The following is a 21493-nucleotide window of genomic DNA, read 5'->3' on the forward strand; positions in this document are numbered from 1 at the left end:
CTCCTCCGCCAATTGTTTCCTCCCCGCCTCGCTTTCCGCTACCGCCCTGACCAATCAGCGTTCTCCCCTGCGTGGGAAGGTGGAAAGCATAGGCCAATGGAAAAGGAGGAGAGTTGAAGCGAGGTGGGCAGAGTCGGGGCAGCGGCCGCGGTGGGTGAGGCGGCGCAGAGGTGAACTTTCTGGAAACGGCGGGGCGCTGTTTCTTCGGGGCGCGCGTTGTCCTCGGGGGGAGCCGTCGCCTGAGGAAGCCGGGCGGAGGAGGAGGAGGAGGAGGAGGAAAGGGGGCAACGGGAGCATGAACCACAAGAGCAAGAAGCGCATCCGCGAAGCCAAGCGGAGTGCTCGCCCCGAGCTCAAGGACTCCCTGGACTGGACCCGCCATAACTACTGCGAGAGCTTCCCGTTGAACCCGGCGCTCTGCAAGGTGAGGGAGCGGGAAAGCGGCTACCAGGGAATGGGCTTAGAAGCCCAGGAAAATGGCGGGGGAGGAAGACGCGTTGGGGGGGGGAGGACCACCTGGGCTGCGGAGGGACGAGTCAAAAAAGCAGCCTGCATGGACGGGATCCTGGGATAGAGGGATAGAGAGGGGGGGGTGAGGGAGGTTAACCCCGCTGATTCTCGCTTCTTGCGATTCTTATTCACAAATCCTCTTCCCCCCCCCATGTGTTTTGGGTCTCCTTGTGATTCTTCTGTATGATTTGTGTTTGCATTTTAGGGAGGGCAACGGTTTTTCTGGCGGGTAGGGGAACAGCCTCTTAATGCCTGGAGATGGATTGTGGACATGCCCATGTGGCAGAAACCTTGTACATGATTTCCGTGGAAGGAGTTGAACGCAACAGGGTTAACCTCTTGATTTCAAATGCATAGGGTTTCCTTGTTCCTGAGCTACCATCTTTGGCAGAGAAATTTTGCTGGTGTATTTTTAGCTTCTTGGTGCATTTAATTTGCAGTGCAAGCCTACTATCGCTAACCACTGAGAAATAATTCACATTGATATTGTTATATGTTGTGAAACCAGAAACAATTTGTAGTGGCTCTGATGGGACTTTCAAGGTAAATGAGATACTTAAGGAGTGTTTTTCCCAGTTCCATCTCCCCCAGTGAGTTTCCATGGCTGAGCAGGCATTCAGCCCAGGTCTCCAAAGTCCTAGTCTGTCACTCTATCCACTACATCACACTGGGTATCTAATGGGACTTACTCCCAAATTAATGAGTTTAGGATTGGGTTTTACACCACTGGAATGTTTTGTTTGTTTTGGCTTAGGACTTTCTCTCAAAGTAGGTGGCCTGCTAATAAAAGCCTGAATTCTGTCAAAAATAGACTCTATTCCAAAGAATGTGCTAGATCTCATCTTACTGTGCAGGCTGGCTTGAGAGTAAGTATCATTGAATCTGGTGGGAGTTGATACTGAGGAGACATACAGGTAGAATTATCAGGAAAACCCACAGGCTTCATGTGGCACAGATCACACTTGGATGTTAAAGTTTCACTTGGAAATCTGTTGGAAATTTACAAGATGTAAGTTGTGGTGTCAACATGAAAAAAAACACCTGTTGAGCTAAGCTGAGAGACACCTGGTGATACCTTTATGTTGGGTCATACACTCTCACACTTCAGTGGAATTTTCCATTTAAGCCCTCTAGCTGTTGTTGAAGATTAAATGCAGCAAGTGTCTTGATGCTTTCAGATTAGGAAGCAAATATTCTGTGTACTTTTTCTGCATTCATCTATATCAGAATGGTGATATAATGATAATTGTGCACCTAAGTGGATTCCAATTTAATGAATCTACTTAGGGTTTTCTAAGTATTAAACAGCGTGCTTCCTTCCCCCATTGCATAACTCTTAGTGTTTCTTTTTATGATGAATAAGATTAGAATCATACTTTGTTAACATATGAATAATCTTTACAGATACTTGAGACTATGTTTCCAGTTTAAAGCACAAATATGTGCCCCTTCACGTTTTTATTTGTAATGGGGAAAGAGCTTAGTTGTTACAATTTTAGAACTCTTTGTATAGTAAAGACAGTAGTTGTGTAATTTACATGACACTATGTCACACTGAATTCAGTAAGGTTTATTTCTGTATGAAATTGTACAGATGTGGTACCTTAAAAGTTACAGGAAATATGGAAATTATGTAAGAGTTTTCTGTGGTGGTGCCAGCTAATACAGGCACTAGACATCACTGAAATATGAATGCTGTGATTAAAATCTTGTTTATTATACTAAGCACATGTAACCATGTGGTCTTTAAAAGAATAGATGTTATAATGATAGATTTTGAGGGGAAAGGAGGAAAGAGCAAATGACAAAATGTTGTCATGATTGTTCTTGCACCTTTTTATAAACATGGTGCTATTCCTAACTTATGCTGGAACCAACAGTTCGATAATACCCAGAGAGTCACTCTCTCCTCACTTTAGAGCTAAGGAAGATGGGGATTGAAGTTTTTTAATGGCTTGTTCCGTAAAAGCCATGTGGGGTTAATGTAGTTATTAAACTACTTCTGTATAAAACTGTATACAGTATTATCTTGTATTTTAAAAAGTATTTTTCCAACCCTCAGGATAATGTGGAAAGAGCAGATGCACTCCATTTGTCAGTGGAAGAATTCATTGAACGTTATGAGAAGCCTTACAAACCTGTTGTCCTGCTAAATGCTCAGATGGGATGGCCAGCCCACGAGAAATGGACTTTAGAACGTCTGAAGCGGAAGTACAGGAACCAGAAATTCAAGTGTGGGGAGGACAATGATGGTTATTCTGTGAAGATGAAGATGAAGTATTATATTGAGTATATGGAGACCACACATGATGACAGCCCACTCTATATATTTGACAGCAGCTATGGAGAACATCCTAAACGCAGGAAACTTCTGGAAGATTACAGGGTGCCCAAATTTTTTACAGATGACCTGTTCAAATATGCAGGAGAGAAGAGAAGGCCACCCTACAGGTATGAATAGAATGCTTTTTTGTTTGAGGATAGGAAGAACAAAATACAACTATTTCAAACTGGCAGGCAGACCACCACAGGGCCATTAATTTCTCTTTGCCCTTATATCTATTTATGTACACCATAGTTTTATTTGAATCCAGAATTTTCAAGAAAATATTCCAAATGGCAGGCACTGTGCAAAAAGCAACCCAGAGTAACAGTGTAGAATTCATGGAGGCCACTAGTATTTCAGTTTCCTAGGGGTGGATCAACTTCAGACTTGCAGGATCAGTTTTATTTTTTGTTGAAACCACAAGATCCACCAATCAGATTCACATGCAAAAGAATGACTAAGAAAGGTAGATATAGAATTGCAGAACAGAATGAGCTTGAATATGTGTGTAACCCCAGAATTTGTTTTTAGTATTAGAACTGAATCCTGCATGCACAGTCTATTGACACATAACCCTACAGCTTCCTTGAGTTCATCAGCATAATTTAGGAATGATGGGAAAGACTTGTTGTTGGGAGTTTTAAACCTTTAATTATGTGCCAAAGATTGCCTAGATATCTACCAATAGATTCCATTTTCTCTTCTGCTCGTCCCTGGACCAGATGGTTCCACTACTCTGAAATTGTACAGCATATACAGGAGCATCTTTAGTTAATACCTAGAAAGCAGTTATTGATGGCAAATACATGCTGCATGAATGAGCCTTGTTATCTCTGAATTCTGTTCCCCTGTTGGCTAATGTTATTAGATTAAAAAGTATTGTCAGCATTTTAGTAATATGCTGTGGAGAACCTAACACCTAGCTAAATGAAGTGTTGCAATAGACAAGCTAATATGAAATAAGCTTTTAAAAAGGCCTACCACTCACATTTATGTTCATCTGGTCATGGTAAAGGGAAAATATGCTTCTGTTGATCCATGCCAGTGCTTGCTCACACTACAGATGATATTTCATAGAATCGTCATAGGGTTGGGAGGGACCTTGGAGGTATTCTAGTCCAATCCCCTGCCCAAGGCAGGAGACATCAAAACATCCGGGACAGATGGCTGTCCAATCTTTTCTTGAAAACTGTCAGAAATAAGGCACCCAAAACATCGGGAGGTAAGTTGTTCCACTACTTAATCGTTCTCACCATCAGGAAATTCCTCTTTATTTCCAGGTTGGATCTCCCTCTGAAGAACCACCCATTGGTTCTTGTTCTACTCTCGGGCACAATGGAGAATAAATTGATGCCCTCCTCCCTGTGGCAACCCTTCAGATGCTAGAAGACTGCTATCATGTCTCCCCTCAGTCTCCTCATCGTTAAGCTAAACATACCTAGTTCTTATAGTCATTCTTCATAGGATTTAGCCTCCAGTCCCTTTATCATCTTTGTTGCTTTTCTCTGCACCCCTTCCAACACCTCAGTGTCTTTTTTGTATCATGGTGACCAGAACTGGACACAGCACTCCAAGTGTGGCCTCAACAGCACGGTATAGAGTGGTACTATCGCTTCCCATGATCCTCTGCTATCCCCCTCTTGATGCAGTCTAGGACTGTGTTGGCTTTCTTGGCAACTACAGCACACTGCTGACTCATCCTTAGGCAGTGGTCCACCAGGACACCTAAACCCCTCTCGCACATACCACTGTCGAGCCAGGTACCACCTATCCTATACATCTGGTTTCTCCTGCCTAGGTGCAGGACCTTACTTTTCCCACCACTGAACTGCATCGTATTGCATAGGGCCCAATGTTAAAGTCTGTCTAGAGATCCTTCTGAATGTTGAGTCTATCTTCCAAAGTATTAGCAATTCCCCCCAGGTTTGTGTCATCAGCAAATTAGATGAGTGCTCCTTCGATCCACACATCCAGGTCATTTATGAAGATGTTGAAGAGCACTGGGCCCAAGACAGAACCTTGAGGGACCCCACTGCACACTTCCTGCCATGTAGATGTGGTTCCATTGAGGACCAAATGTTGAATGTGGGTTAGTCAGCCAGCTGCAAATCCATCTGATAGTTGCGCTGTCTATCCCACTTTGTTCCATCTTATGCAGAAGTAGGTTGTGTTTCCTTGGTCCACTAATTTAGTCACTTTATCAAAGAAGGCAAAAAGATTTGTTTGGCATGACCTGTTCTTATAAAAAACCCATGCTGCCTTCTAGCAATCACCTTGTTATTTTCTAGGTGCTCACAAATCTATTTTCCCAGGTATTGATGTCAAGCTGATTGGTCTGTAGTTTCCTGAAGACTGGAACTGCATCAGCTCTTTTCCAGTACTCTGGCAGATTGCCCGTGCTCCAGGTCCTCTCAGTGGTTCTGAGATTACATCTGCCAGTTCTTTTAGCACCCTGGGATGTAAGCCATCCAGTCCAGGAGACGAACTCATTCAAAGCAGCTACGTGTTCTTTTATCACTTCCTTACCTATTTTGACCTGCTTCCCTCTCCTGTCTCCCACAGTGCTGCTTTTGACAGGGTGGACTAATTTTTCCTTTTGTGTAAATACAGATGTAAAAAAAGACTTAAGCAGTTCCACTTTCTCCCTGTTTTCTGTCACCTTTTTGTCATATTCTCCCACGAGTGGACCAACCATTTCCTTGACTTTCCTCTTGCTCCATACATCTTGAAAAAAACTTTTTTTGGGTTATTTTTGGCATTTTTTGAAAGTCTTAGCTCATTCTGCACCTTAGCCTTTCTGACTCCATCATTGCAGATTGGAGCTATTTCCTGGTATTCTGTTCTAGTTCTGAGCCCCTTTTTCAGTTTTTTATACTTATCCTTTTTGACCCTTAGCTTGTTAGAGAGCTCTGTGTGCATCCACACCAGATATCTCTTGTTTTTCTTTCTCTGTGGTAATGTTTGGTTTGGACCTTTATAATCTCGCCTTTCAGGGTTTCCCAAGCACCCTGGACTGTTTTTCCCTTTAGGATTTCCATCCATGGAATCCTTCCTATTACATCTCTTAGTTTGTTAAACTCAGTTGTCTTAAAATCTAGAACATTAGTCTGACTTGGTACAGTTACCCTGATACACCATTTGTATAGCCCTGTCTTGCATTGCAATATGTTTGCTTATGTTTGTCCATACTTCCAATAATTCTACTTGGAATAATTTCTCCACTTCTTCAACATTGCTGGAAATGTACAGTGGCACAAATTTTGTCAATGACAAAATTGATATAGATTTTTTTTTTGTTTTTTCCCCAAACTGGTATAATTTGAATTCTAAGGTAATCTAAGGTGTTTGGACTATTTTTCTTGGTCTAATCGGAACTCTTTTCTTTTAGCTGGTTTCATTTTCAACAGTTTCTAGGATCAGAGGACAGTAAACACATTTTGAGACATAAACTGATGCTAGGAGGGATTTATGAAATTGTATGTCCAGTCTCTTGGGACATTCTTTCTAGGAAAGTACTTTAACCCGTTTATTTCATTTAGGAAGGATTTGAATTTTGGAAAGGAAGCTACTTGATTCTATTTAATCATTCTGACATTTGTTTGGTTGGCTTCACTCCATTTTTGGGAAGGGATCATAGTTCAATGGAAGAGGTAGACTTCAGAGTTTGGGATAACATTGCCAAATGGCACATGGGTTCTTATAATTTTAAGGCCAAGGGTGTGATACCACTGTTAGACCACTAATAATTCACAGGAAAATGCTAGCATCCAGCCCGTGCAGGCTTTTATCAGACTAGGCACCACTTATATGTGGTTGGTGCAATGAAATTCAAGAATCCCAAAAAATAGGGCTAGATATTTATGTCAGTTTTAAAATGATGGGTGAAAAGTCAAGACAGGAGGGTTTGTTTTAAATTCCACCTTTAGCAAAATTGATTGAATTGTTCCAAACTCACCAGATAAAAGGCTGTCTTATAATTTCCTTATAATTTTAGCAAGGGTGCCCTGCAGAATGATAGGTAATTTGACAGGAGAACTGGAAAAGCTTTCCCAAGGATTCAGGAATGGATCAGGAGCAAGAGTGGAGACAGCAGCCAGTTAAACAAACCAGCTGTCTGACATTTATAGAGCAGCTCCTTACACTTTTGTTGTTTCTTGTGCTGTTACTACATTTTTGTGTGTAGAAACAGAATGAAAATAATGCAGTAGTTCACTCTGCTTTAGAAATGAAGAGGCTTGGTTTGGGTAATAGCAGGAAAACAAGTTTTGTAACGCTGTCTGATTTTTTCCTTTATGCAGGTGGTTTGTGATGGGCCCACCTCGATCAGGAACAGGCATTCACATTGACCCACTAGGTACCAGTGCTTGGAATGCCTTAGTCCAGGGACACAAGCGCTGGTGCCTTTTCCCTACCAGCACTCCTAGAGAGCTGATCAAAGTGACTCGTGAAGAAGGAGGGAACCAGCAAGATGAAGCCATCACTTGGTTCAGAATAATATATCCTCGAACTCAGCTTCCCACTTGGCCTTCTGAGTTTAAACCGTTGGAAGTTGTGCAAAAGCCAGGAGAAACTGTTTTTGTACCAGGTATGTGCACTTAACCTTATTAAATTCTGTGCTAAACTACGATTTGATGTTGTAGAAAAATATATTTTTGATATATCAAGGTTGCATGTAAACATGGTTGCCCCTTTTCAGAGCCCTGAGGTGTCCTAAGAGTACTGCATGATAGTTTCATATTTTGAACAAGTTGCATGATATATGCATAACGGAGTAATCCTGAAGTTCACTGTACATTTAGGAAGGAATGGAGATAACATGGAATGACTATAAAGCCTTTGAAATTTGGCATGGGAGAAGCTGTGAATGTTTTTTCAGCAGTGGCAACTTAACTGGCACAATATGGGAGAGGATTGGACAGCTTTTAAGATTTTCACCAAAATGGAAACGGAAAATAAAAGTGGACAACCTGTTTAATCCTGCTTCTCAGAGTTGTCATGTGTGCATCTGATAAAAGGCGCAATACCTCTTGTGGTATCTGGAGCCTTGAATCACTGGGAAAAGCAGTGAACTTTTTGGCATGTGGCAAGGTGGGAGAATTGGGGAAAATTAATAGTAATTGTGTGCTATCAAGTCAATTCTGAATTACGGTGACCCTTTCTGGGTTTTCTAGGTAAAGAGTACTCAGAAGTGGTTTGCTCTTCCCTTCTTCTCGGGGCACCCTGGGACTGTGCAGCTTGCCCAAGGCTACACAGGCAGACTCTTATCGCAGAAGGCACCGCGGGGAATTGAACTCCCTGCCTCTGACTCCAGATACTTAACTCACTGAGCTATCCAGCCAGTCTGGGAAAAAGTTACTTTTTAGAACTAAACCCTTAGTCATTGTGGGTATTCTTTGTGCTGGCTGGGGAATTCTGGAACTTACAGTCCCAGGAAGTAAATTTAATAAGGTCTGGGGAAAGGAACATGTAGCAGTTGCAGTGGAGTAGCAATCCTCTGGGTGCTCATTTTTGTTTGCTCCTGAGTTTTAGGGAATGAGTTGTTTCTGTATTGTTCTGTGTGATGGAAATAATTCTTCCAACACTCAAAACTTCCATTTTCAAGAAGACAACTATATGAGTAAGGCCCAGTGGATTTTCATAGGTCAGATAATAAAATAACAAAAGTTGTTGTGCTTCGATTGTAGTGTTGGATAGAGGAAGTATACAGAGAGTTGGACAAGAATCATTGCCATAGTTGTCACTGCCACACCACCCTGTTGCTTTGCTGCTACCTTTTCCTTCTGTCTTTTGATTAACCTCAGTTCAAAAAGGCACAGTGGTGGCTGTTACAGAAGAGCCATAGTTACTATGTGGTCAAATGTAATTATTTGAGAGCTTAATGTACATATTTCAGCTACGTAATTCAAGCACTAAATGAAAATCCTTATGCCTTACCAGATTAAGGTTTTTGGCTTTCTGACATAGAATTCTGAGTAGCAGACTGCAGATTAAAGAAACCAAGCCTGTCTTTTGTGGTTCTGAAATCATTTTGAGCCCTTGGGAGTTCTGTCTGCAGAGAGCTTCTGTTTACCTGGAGTATATTCATTAGTTACCAATTTCCCCTGTAAATTGTCACAACGCAGGAATATTTTTAGTGACACAAAGCAAATTCTAGTGTACGTAGCAAGTGCACTTAATATCACACTAATGTAATACCTTTATTAAGCCAACTAGAAAGGCACAAAAATGCCCAGAAGCACAAACTACTGTGCAGGCTTTCAAGCGAATGCCTTCTTCATCAGCAGAAGTAAAAAATAAGCAGGATAGGAAAAAGGGGTGGGGAGTACTGGATTTTATATTTTTCATTATGGCCAGTCTGTTGTGTTAATTACCCCCATGCCAGTCTGCATGTTTTGGACTAATAAAGGGATCACCTTAGTAGGTATTTCAGCATTTGTTTTGTGTCAAGACAGTTATCCCTGCTTTTTGTTTGTGACCTTGTAGCTATTTTATTTAGCTTTCTAGCAATGAGACCAACATGACTCCACACTCCCAGAGATTGCATGCTCTTAAACATAATAAAGGTAAACCATTTGTCCATATCGACTTACCTAATTTCTTTTTTAAAACTAACTTCTGCCTTGTGATGCTGTGTTTTCCACTGGACCAAAGAGCCTGTTTGTCCTAATGAGATGGATGAAATCTTGCATTCACAGGGGGTGGGGGTGGGTTAACATTCTCTAAGATGAAGGACAAAACTGTTTAAACTTGGCAGCTCTGAGTGATTCCAAGGGTTGTGCCAAGTTATATCCAACTCCATTATCGCATAGTAAGGCCAAGATCTCTGCCTGCAACAATTCTCCTGAATTACTTCCTATAAAAATGTGGGGACAAAAATACCTTAAGATTCAGCATCCCCCCCCTCTTTTCCTTTTGCTGCTTCATTCTGCTAACTTTTTACACCCACCCCACACAGAGTGTTTTCTCAAAAGACCAAAATTAATGTTTGGCACACTTTTTGTTCCTTTTTGGTTCACTTAATAAATCTGTCACACTTTTATTTTGTGACTTATAAATTAACTTTGTCTTAGCTGCTTATGAGTTGAGCATGATAAAATTATGTACTTAGTATTGACATTATATGAGAGGAAAATTAATTGTCTGGCTATAAAAATCTCAGCTGAGAAATCTTTATTGTATGTCATTAGGAGCTTGTACAGCTTATATTAAATATGCTGCTAACAAGAGGAGGAGCAGGAATGACATTTAATGTAGATCCTTTGTTCTTATTAAATGAAAGCTTAGGTTTTACAGGGTTGAAGCAGCAAGAACTGAAATAACTAAGCTATTGTGCTTTCATTTCTTGTATACCATTTTAAAGGTTATTGTCTCTTCCCAGCTGCTTAATATTGATAAGCTTCTAAAGAAGTCCAGTTATAAAGCAGAGATGCTTCTTTTACTGAGCTTTGATAGTATTGCTAATAAAGAGAATTATTCTTGTTATACATCTAATTCTTAGGTGACTGACAATTTATTGTTAAGCAGCCTTACTTGTAAATAAGCCCCACCACTCTGTTCAAAGGGCATGTTCTCTACAGTAACAATTGTGAATGAATTCTCCACTGGATTACTTTGCAACACTTAAGTGAGATCGATTTGTGTGATGTATATGTCTGAGGTGGCATCCTCTTGCCCGGGAAAGATAAATGGTTTGTTTATTGTTTGGTTTTAGTTCTACTGCAAAAAAGAAAAAAGAAAAAAATACACCACCCAAGAACGTATATTGCTATTTTTAAACATTCTTTTCTTTTTGCATTCCCTATATATCCCATTGTATTCCCTCTCCAGGTTGGCTACCATGTACAACTAACTTCAGGATATTCTGCCTGATTATTGTTTTTCACGAAGACTTTCATGGCCGGGATCTAATGGTTGTTGTGGGTTTTTCGGGCTCTTTGGCCGTGTTCAGAATATGGCCAAAGAGCCCGAAAAACCCACAACAACCATTATTGTTTTTCAGTTCTTCCCCTTGTGTATATTGTGAGGGATAGAATAAATAATTTCCCATCCAATTCTCTTCAGATCACTGTGTAAGTCGCAGTCAGCATAGTCTCCTCCCTTGGGTAATCCAAATACAGTGGTGCCTCGCACAACGATGTTAATTGGTTCCAAAAAAAAAAAAGTTCTGTGAAAACATCGTTCTGTGAAACACCATTTCCCATAGAGATGCATTGAAAACCAGATAATCCGTTCCAATTGGAATGGATTGCCGTCCTTAAGCGAAAATCCCCATAGGAAACATCGTTGTGTAAAACAATGTATCCACCATTCAAATGCATTGAGTAGGCTTCAAGGCATCTCAGTGGGGAAGAAAAAAATTCACCAAAAATTAACGAAGACTCAGAACAAAGCCAGATTAAGTTTGCAAAGGCTTCACAAGCTGCACTAATGAGTCCAAGCATTTAAAACAGTTTCTGAGTTTTCGTTAATTTTTGGTAAAAACATTTCTGCCCCATTGAGATGCATAGACCCCCTCCCCCCAACCAAGAAGCAGCATGGCAGCAGTTTAAAAATTTTTTAAATCAGATTTGAACTTTGGCATCCAAATCCCAGAGGCAGGCATGGCCACAAGAGAACATCAACCATTTCCTTGCAGAATTCCACACACACAAAGCATACCCCCCCAAACCAAGAAGCAGCATGCAGGGAAAAAAATTAAAATCAGATTTGAACTTGGGCATCCAAATCCCAGAGGCAGGCATGGCCACAAGAGAACAGCAACCATTTCCTTGCAGAATTCCACACACGCAAAGCATAACCCCCCCCCAACCAAGAAGCAGCATGCAGGAAAAAAAAATTAAAATCAGGTTTGAACTTGGGCATTCAAATCCCACACAAATCCACAGAAACCCCCAACCAAAAACCCCCCTACAATTTCCCCAATGAAAAAAACCCCATAACCAAAGCCAGACAGACCCAAATTCCGCCTTGCAAAAATCATCACTGTACTGCAATACAGTACAGTACAGATACACTGTAAAACCCACCACCCACCCAGGAGAAGAAATGCAAGCTTACCTTTGAAAGTTCTCCAGCACAGAAAGCACCCACAAGACAGAGCAAAGAGGCAAAGCCAACCTTTGAACTGCATGTGGGAAAGTAAACCCAGGATGCATGGGGAAGGTTTTTTATCCCTTCCCTGCACAGGCGCAATGCATCCTGGGTACAGGCAGTTAGAAGAACAAATTAGCATTGCCAAATAGCCACCTTTCCTGCTCTTTTTTGAAAACATCGTTAAGTGAAACAGGGGACCCAAATCGTTCTGTGAAGCATGGTCCCAAAATCGTTGTGCGAAAATTTATCGTTGTGTGAGGCACTCGTTGTGCGGGGCACCACTGTAGTTGGATGATATTTCAGTTTATTTATTTAAAATATTTTACCCCACTTTTCTCCTTAAATAACCCAAGGCCGCTATAGCTGCCATCATCCTTGATAACTCACCCTGTGACCTGGTGCTGCTGGAAGTTGCAGCCTAACATTTCTTCTTCGTGGCCTCTGTGAATGCACACAGTTGGGTTTGTTCTGCACCTGCGCAGGATGTCTCGGAAGTTTCTAGAGCTTAAAGACATCTGATTAGTAGGACATTCCCCCGTGGAGCACATGCTCTGCCCTCCCAACATCTCTTCCGTTCCTTCTTGCCGCCGCTTCCGTTGAACGTATTTTGGAACGATAGAGCGAGTACTTAAATCTAATCGGCTATTTTCCATCATTTATTTTATATTTTTCAGTAATCTCTTTTGTTAGACATTCCCCTATAAATTAATCTCTTTTTTTCAATTTCCCATTCGCTTTTTCTTTTCTTCCCATGTTCTCCCCCCCCCCATCACCGCTTTTCGCTCCCTTTCCCCCCAACCTTTAATGGCTCACCCCAGGGCCTTTCAAGCAGTGCATGCTCTGCACGAACAAGATCCCGCTTACAGACTGTCATGACCGTTGCCTCTTTTGCTTGGGGAAACAACATCAAACACATGCCCTGAGTGCAAAAAGCTCACTTGGCCCACCTTGAAACTATGCCTACAAAGGCTTTGATGTTACCTTTGGGAAAGGTCCCTTAATCCGACCTCTATGGATCTAACAACATCTCCGAATCTGCGAGAAACTCCAGCAGCGGACTCTTACAGGAACTGAGAGGATGTTGGGAGGGTGGAGCATGTGCTCCATGGGGGAACGTCCTACTAATCACATCCTTAAGATCTAGAAACTTCCAAGACATTCTGCGCAGGCGCAGAACAAACCCAATTGTGTGCATTCACAGAGGACTAATCTGATGCCCCAGATAGAGAGGTTACAGGTAGGTTACAGGTAGGTAAGCTCTCTATCTGGGGCATCAGGTAGATCTGGCTTAAAGTAACTATTCCATGATTTCTCCACAAATGTAGCAAATCAACTTTTCCCTTTGGGTAGGAGCTTCCTTTTTCCTATTTCTAGTTCTTTCTTTAATGCAGTGGGCTTTAGTGTTACTATGAAGGGGTGTGTGTCTCTTTTTGTGTCCAAAATCGTCTTGTCTACTTACAGAGTCATAATTCAAACAGCATAGCTTTTGGAGGCAGATTGCTTTAAGAAACCACCATAGACATTATCTGTTGCATATGGAGTTTATTTTATTTATTTCATTTATACCCTGCCTATCAGATCATTGCGACCACTCTAGGTGGCTAGAGTGGTCGTGATTCAGTGTACAACTTATATTGTCTATAGTGATTTCTTGACTTGGGCCAATTTACCTGTAAAAGTAATATGATTTGTATAACTATACAAGAGGATTTCTGTAAGTGCAAAAATATTGCTGTGTTCCATCTTGAGGTTTAACATTAAGTAGGTAATTACTTAGGCGTGCTTCTGACATGCATTATGTTCTGATGAGCTTACATTCTTTGTTAATAACATGAGGTTTTTGCAGCTTCTTAAGGTCTTATAAAGAGTATTAACACAGTTTTCTTAATAGATAAAGTGGTCTGATACTCAAATGTTAAAAGCTGAAGATATTAATGGCATGTGATTTCATCTGATCTTATTTTTTAGGCCTTAGCAAGAATAATGAATGGATTGTTTTATCTTATGTATGTTTGTCAATTCTTGACTGTTAAAAATTTGACTTGTAATTGTTATTGAATAACAATACCTAGAAAAGTTATTGTAGTTGGTAATGTATATTCTTTATGTATTGCTATAGGCTGCTATGGGCATAGCTTTATTATTGAAAAGTGTGCAGCACCACTGATGATTATGATTTATAAGGAAATGTATCTTCTGTTCAGTGAAGTTAAGCCAACTCTCAAGGAAGGGAAGGGAATATCCAGCCTGCAGACCTAATCTGGCCTACACAAAGTCCAACTTTGTGCCACAAGCACTCTGGACACACCCAATCCATGAGGCTATGCAGCTGTACAATTTATGTTCCTAATTGAGAAGATAAGCTGCAGATGGGGGAGGGGGAATGCAGTGGCCTCCAGATATAATCTGTGGATTAGAGATAAAGGTGGAATTACCCCAAATCACTCATGTGAGGGTATTGTGAAAATCCTGCTGGTATTTTCTTGAGCTTAGAAACAGGACTGAGTTTCCCCTAGCTTGTCAAAATTCCCTATTAGAGACACCAGTGGCATTGGGGAAGAATGTTCTTGCTGTCTCTGATCTGAGGGTGAAGATAAAAATGTATTCTCTGTGTGAAGGTAAACATGGACAATTCTGTCCCACTGTCCACATGAGAGGAGACAATAAAATCAAGAAGGGGCATGGATAGATGATGAAAGAAGCAGAGCCTTGAGTGATTCTCTGCCCAGTGGCATCATCTGACCTACTGGCATGGTGGGTGGGTCATTGCAATCTGCCCTGTGTGTATTTATCCAATGCCCAACCTCTGGTGTTGGGGAACTAGGCTTGTCTACAATAGCAGCTTGCTTTGATCTTCTGCAAAACTCTGCCATAGAACAGTTTAAAAGTTATTTCCTTTGGGCTCCCAACTTGTCCCATATGCCAGAGAATCATAGTTTTCCTGTCCCTAGGCTTTTACAGAAGGCAGAAACAATAAATATCTGACTGGTTTTGCAGAAGAACTCTGTTCCCTGCATCTCCCCAGCTCTGTATTGTTTGCTGAATATCTTGTGCAAGGCTGTTTACATTGGTGGCTAAATGGGCAGGCATAATTGCTGTGCTTCTTCTATTCATGGTTTTTAACCTTCTGTGGTGTCGGCTTTTGTAGGTGGCTGGTGGCATGTAGTTCTTAACCTTGACACAACCATTGCTGTCACTCAGAACTTTGCCAGTTGTACAAACTTCCCTGTGGTGTGGCACAAAACAGTAAGGGGAAGGCCAAAATTATCAAGAAAATGGTACAGGTAAGAAATGTGATCCTTACTTCGGAGATTTAACAGACGTTGCACAAGGCAAATGTTGTTTCTTAGAACAAGATATGAGGCTGGAGAAATGCTTGACAGGGCACATTAAACTCAATATGGGCATGAAGGCAAATGGTGGGTGTGACAAACCCAGACCTACTGGGATATGTCACACAGTTACACTAAGCTGCCACCAACCATTCCCTTTAAGAAGTCACCCAGACCAGGGATGGATTTTTAAACAATAAAAGAATAAGGTTTATTTAAATACACACAGGGAAAAATAAACAATCAGGTGAATAACATAAAGTAACGTGGCTTATTCTCACTCATACATACACACAGTTTGGTTCACCCAGAACCCTTAACTTGAAGCACAGACCCTGAACCTATCAGTTCTGGCTAACCAACAGACACCTGAACCTATCAGGTTGGTACTCTGACACACAGTAGTACCCTGTCTGACACACAGACTCCCACAACAGCTTCTTCTTCCCAGCTGCTGCTTCGTCACATCCCAGTGTCTCTCAGCATCTCTCAAACTCTCCACACACGCTTCACATATTTATACAGTACAGCCCCTCCTCCTGATGTCCCGCCTTCCACTCCCCATAGGATGGAACTTTCCCTCCAAACCCATGACAGACAGGTAACATCAGTGCTGTATGTAACACCTCCCCTCTTTATAAGTTGTTTTGTAGGGGGAAAGCTAAAAGTGCTTTTCACCAAAAAAACAACCTGAATAAAACATACAACAACAGTTATACATACCATATAATACTTACATATACTTACACTCTAAGTTAACCATAGCAATTATGCATTTAAACATTTACCATATACATTACATCCATTTACCTTTATTCATACAAACCAAATTCAAAACCAGGTACATTTAACTTTTTGTCATCATTATATACACATAGTCCATATTCTTTCGCCGTCTTCATTCTTCAGGTCTTCTTGATAAGGCGTCAGCAACACAGTTCACTGACCCTCTGACCACCTTCACTTCAAAGTCATAGTCCTGTAGGTTTAAAGCCCACCTCATAAGTTTGCTATTGTGGGTTTTCATTGTCTTTAACCATTGCAATGGTGAATGGTCAGTACACAGAACAAAATGTCTTCCCCAGATGTAAGGCTTGGCCTTCTGGATCGCGTAGACTATGGCCAAACACTCCTTCTCCACGGTTGCCAAATGTCTCTCACCTTTTTGAAGTTTCCTACTCAGGTAGGACACTGGATGCTGGTCACCATTTTCATCCTCCTGGCACAGAACTGCTCCTACCCCGCTGTTAGACGCATCTGTGTAGATGATGAACTCCCGGTCGAAGTCTGGAGCACGCAGGACAGGATAGTTGATTAACGCCTCCTTCAACCTCTGGAACGCCGCCTCACAGTCGCTGGTCCACGGGATGCGGTCATCAGCCTTCTTCCTCGTCAGATCGGTCAGCGGAGCCGCAATCTCGCTAAACCTCGGGATGAACTTTCTGTAGTAGCCCACCAACCCAAGAAATGATTTGACCTTTTTCTTGGTGTTGGGTCTAGGCCAATCACGAACAGCTTCTATTTTGGCCTCCAGGGGTTTTATCATTCCTCCCCCTACCATGTGACCCAAGTATTTTATTTCTGGGCTACCCAGCTGACACTTGCTGGCCTTTACTGTTAGCCCTGCTGCACTTAACCTCTGCAGCACTAACTCCAGGTGTATCAGGTGATCTTCCCAGGTATTACTGAAGATCCCTATGTCGTCAATGTAGGCCACTGTAAAGTCACTGAGCCCTGCCAAGGTCTGGTCCATCAGCCTTTGGAATGTGGCTGGTGCATTTCTGAGACCAAAGCTCAGGACTCGAAACTCATAGAGACCAAAAGGGCTGCAAAAGGCAGTCTTTTCTTGATCCCTGGGATCAATTCTTAATTGCCAATATCCCTTTACCAGGTCCAATGATGAGATGAACCGACAACCCCCTATGGTTTCAATCAGGTTGTCTAGCCTGGGCATTGGGTAGGCATCAGGAGTGGTTACACGGTTTAATTTCCTGTAATCGACACAAAACCTAATGCTCCCATCAGGCTTGTCCACAAGGACTATCGGAGAGGCCCAAGGACTAGAAGAGGGGACGATTATGTTCTCCCTAAGCATCTCGTCCAGCTCCTTCCGCACCTTGTCCCTATAGGGTCCCGTTACTCGGTATGGGGATACTGCCTGCGGGGGTGCATCCCCTGTGTGGATCCGATGCATCACTCCCTTCACTATCCCCGGCTTGTTGGAAAACACCTGTTGATATTTACTAAGCAGCATTTTTAGTTCTTGCTGCTGGTCTTGGGTGAGTGCAGGACTGATCTTTACCTCCTCTGGGTTGTATTTTACTTCCCCTGTACCCTCCCAGAAGGGTAATTCCGCTTCCTCACTCTCAGCTGCTTTTATCGCGAATAAAACCCTCTGTTCCCCTCTGTAGTAGGGTTTTAGGGCATTCACATGAACCACCCTCCTTGCTTGGTTCTCCTCCTGCTCTATTAGGTAGTTCAGGTCTGACATCTTGGAAATGACCCTATATGGTCCTGCCCATTTGAGCTGCAGTTTATTCTCTCTGCAGGGCCTAAGCCAAAGCACTTCCTCCCCTGGGTCAAAGTGCCTCTCTCTAGCTTTGTGGTCATACCATGTTTTCTGTCTGACCTTCTGAGCTTGCAGGTTTTCTGCTGCCAGCTCTAGATTTCTCCTTAGGGCATTCATCAAGGTGTCGATGTATGTCACAACGTCTTGTGGGTCATCCTGGGTGATCTGCTCCCAATTTTGTTTGATCAAATCAAGGGGCCCTTTCACCCTTCTCCCAAATAAAAGTTCAAATGGACTGAACCCGGTACTGGCTTGTGGCACTGATCGATAAGCAAACAAAAGGGATTGCAGCTTCTGGTCCCAATTGTTTGGATTCTCTGCCAAGTAAGCCCTAATCATGCGCATTAGAGTCCCATTGAACTTCTCAGTTAACCCATTACTTTCCGGATGATAGGCAGTGGTTTCCTTGTGCTTAATTCCACAGATTTGCCATAAGCGTTTCATGAGCTTTGATGTGAACGATGCTCCCAAATCTGTGATTATCTCTGAGGCAAATCCCATCCTGGACATATACCCCACCAAAGCATCGGCCACTGTGTTAGTTTCAATGTTGGTCAAGGGTATGGCTTCAGGATACCTTGTGGCATGGTCCACAATTGTTAGAATGAACCTATTCCCCCTCTTTGTGGCCTTGGGCAAAGGTCCCACAATATCCACCCCTATGCATTTGAACGGAGTGTCAATCACAGGCAAAGGGCACAACTTTGCTTTGGTCCTGTCGCGGTTATTCCCCTGCCTTTGACACACATCACATTGTTTACAGAACTCCCTGATCTGCTTCCCTATGTCAGGCCAGTAGAAATTCTGTGTGATTCTCTGCTGTGTTTTGTTCACTCCTAAGTGTGCAGCAAACATGTCAGAGTGCCCCCTTTGTAAGATCATGGGGCGATACTTTTCAGGTACCACCAGCTGACTTCTGATCCCATCTCCCCCTTTTGAGATATTCCTCAGGGTTTCTCTATATAAAATCCCCTTTTTCTCCAGAAATCTCACTGGGGTTTCAGGTGTTAGCTGGGCGTCAGTCACCTGTTCAAAACACTTTTGGAGAGTGGCGTCTGCCTTTTGCTCCTGTCCAAATCTGCTGTCTGTGGTTAAGGTTTCCACCACAGCTTCTGAACTCCCCTCTGCTTCCGTCTCTGGCTCATCATTACCCCCCTGAACTGTCCCTGTGGTGGCTTGTGAGCGTGTAATCACTAGCACCCGTTTCACATGTTCAGCCAGGTCATTTCCCACGAGCACGGCTGCTGGCAGAGTCGATGAAATCGCTAGCCTCCAAACTCCCCTCCAGCCTTGAAAGTTGACAGGTACCTCTGCTACTGGTAGAGAGATTACCTGCCCCTCAATCCCTGCTACCTTCATGCTCTCATTTGGGATTATAAACTCCCTAGGAATAATATCTGGATGGCACAGGGTTACCTGGGAACAAGTGTCCCGCAGCCCCCTATACTGACGGTCAAGTATTCCTACGTCCACCCCGGCTGTCTCAAACAACTGAGAATCTGTTTTCACCAGCAAGCAGCGTTTTACCTCCACAAGAGGACCATTTTCCTCAGCCTGATCAGCAGAGGTAGCTGTTCCAGACTGAGTAGCCATGGCAACAGGCTCCCTCTGTGACACTGAGCCTCGCTCTTTCTGGACACAGAACACAGCTTTTGGCTTGGTCCCACTAGACTCCTGAGGCACCATTCCTTTTAGCTGCTTTAATTTCTCACACTCTGAGATTAGATGACCCTTTCCCTGACAGAAATAGCATTTTCTGGTGTATTTTGATTCTCTCTCATCTTGTTTTGGTTTTCCCTCCAAAATCTGAGGTCTCAGTTTCATGTCTGAGGGCTTCCCTTCACCATGGGCCCCTCCCCCTTGCTGGCTTTTCCCTGGTCCCTGAGAGTACTTGCTGTAGGTTTCTTTGGGTTTACCTACAGGTTTCCCCTCACCCAAGGGCTTTCTTATTTGGGAAATAAAATCCGCGATCTCTGCGGCTGCTGCCACAGACCTCGGTTTCCTTTCCCTCACCTGGAATTTCAATTCCCCATGCAGGACTGAATAGAACTGTTCCAGTGCTATCAAGTCTTTAAGCTGCTCATAGGTCTCTGTTCCCTCCTGCGATAGCCATTTCTCAAGCAGCCTCACCAATTGGGCCCCCACTTGGGTAAAAGTCTGCTCTGGCTTCTTGGTGAGGGACCTGAATCTTTGTCTCAGCTGCTCTGCATTTATCCCATGTCTGGCAAACACCAGTTTCTTAAACTCTGCAAAATCTTTCATCAGTTCCTCAGGCATCTCGGCATAGACCTCAGCCAGGCTACCACTGATTAAAGATCGCATGATGGTCATCTTCTCAGTTTCCCTCACTGAGAAGTCCACAAACGCTCTTTCCACTAAGGAAAAGAACACCTCAGGACAATCTCCCTTGTGGTACACAGGGAATTTCTTCAGGTCAGCTTTAGACAGTTGGCCTCCCTCAGAATCCCTATTATTATTATTGTTCTGGTTCATCATTTCCAGTTTTCTTAACTCATACGCCATCCTTTCTTTTTCCAGAGCAATTTTCTCTCTCTCTAATCTTTCTTCTCTTTCCAATCTCTCTATTTCAAATTGCCGCTGTTTCTCCCTTTCCCTTTGCTCCATTTCAAATTGCCTTTCCCTTTCCTCCCTTCTTTCTCTCTCTATTCTTTCCTCCATTTCCCTCACCCTCAGTTCATGCTGTTGGGCTAGGAGTATTTTTCTGAGTTCTGGGTCCTGCTCTCCTGTGCTGTCACCCTGCACTGAGCCAAATTCATCCTCAGAACCTTGGTCAATCTGGGGGTCTTTCACTTCACTCATGTCTGCCACTTGGCTTCGAGTCAAGGGCATAATCCCCCCTCAGAACAGGCTACTTTAAAAAGTCAAGCCTCAGAATAAAACGACCACTTTTTTTCTTCTTGCCTCAGAACCAGCTTTCCTATAGAGATTGCTGCTGTTCTTCAGCACTACTTGCAACAGTATCGAGTCAGAGCCTACCCCCCTCTGCTGGGCCTCTCAGCTGGCAAGCTAGCTCGCTGTTACTATGCAGTTTTGCCTCAGCTTTTTCCCGCCAAAACTAGGCTGCCTCAGAGCACCTTAATCTAAGTCTCCCCAGTTGGCACGTTCTTCTACTAGCGCACCTCCCCGTGAGGTACACCTAGAAGATTACCTACGCGCCTCAGACTGTCCCTGACTAGACCCCCCTTGCTCTGGGCACACTTGCCAAGACTTTGCTGGACCACTGGACAACTGGACCAGTCGTATCCCACACGCTGGACACCAATCAATGTGACAAACCCAGACCTACTGGGATATGTCACACAGTTACACTAAGCTGCCACCAACCATTCCCTTTAAGAAGTCACCCAGACCAGGGATGGATTTTTAAACAATAAAAGAATAAGGTTTATTTAAATACACACAGGGAAAAATAAACAATCAGGTGAATAACATAAAGTAACGTGGCTTATTCTCACTCATACATACACACAGTTTGGTTCACCCAGAACCCTTAACTTGAAGCACAGACCCTGAACCTATCAGTTCTGGCTAACCAACAGACACCTGAACCTATCAGGTTGGTACTCTGACACACAGTAGTACCCTGTCTGACACACAGACTCCCACAACAGCTTCTTCTTCCCAGCTGCTGCTTCGTCACAT

The 21493-nt window shown here is 43.0% G+C and overlaps 1 protein-coding gene across 4 annotated transcripts in view; it reads left to right on the top strand.

Moving 5' to 3' along the window:
- The first annotated feature begins 93 nt into the window (after window positions 1-93).
- The window catches only part of JMJD6 (jumonji domain containing 6, arginine demethylase and lysine hydroxylase), a 29486-nt gene continuing 8086 nt past the window's right edge, over window positions 94-21493 (top strand). For 2 of the 4 annotated variants that reach the window (XR_012083793.2, XM_020806476.3), the window contains exons 1-4: window positions 94-424; window positions 2573-2961; window positions 7135-7421; window positions 15078-15213. Coding sequence is in view for 2 of the 4 variants with exons in the window: in XM_020806476.3 (XP_020662135.1) it covers window positions 296-424; window positions 2573-2961; window positions 7135-7421; window positions 15078-15213 (941 nt within the window). In the remaining 2 variants the exon portion in view is untranslated. The remainder of the gene's footprint in view (window positions 425-2572; window positions 2962-7134; window positions 7422-15077; window positions 15214-21493) is intronic. The other 2 variants (XR_012083791.2, XM_020806473.3) reach the window with 1 other exon arrangement.

The sequence above is a fragment of the Pogona vitticeps genome, chromosome 2 (genome assembly GCF_051106095.1).
Source record: "Pogona vitticeps strain Pit_001003342236 chromosome 2, PviZW2.1, whole genome shotgun sequence".
In the NCBI taxonomy this organism is placed as follows: Eukaryota; Metazoa; Chordata; class Lepidosauria; order Squamata; family Agamidae; genus Pogona; species Pogona vitticeps.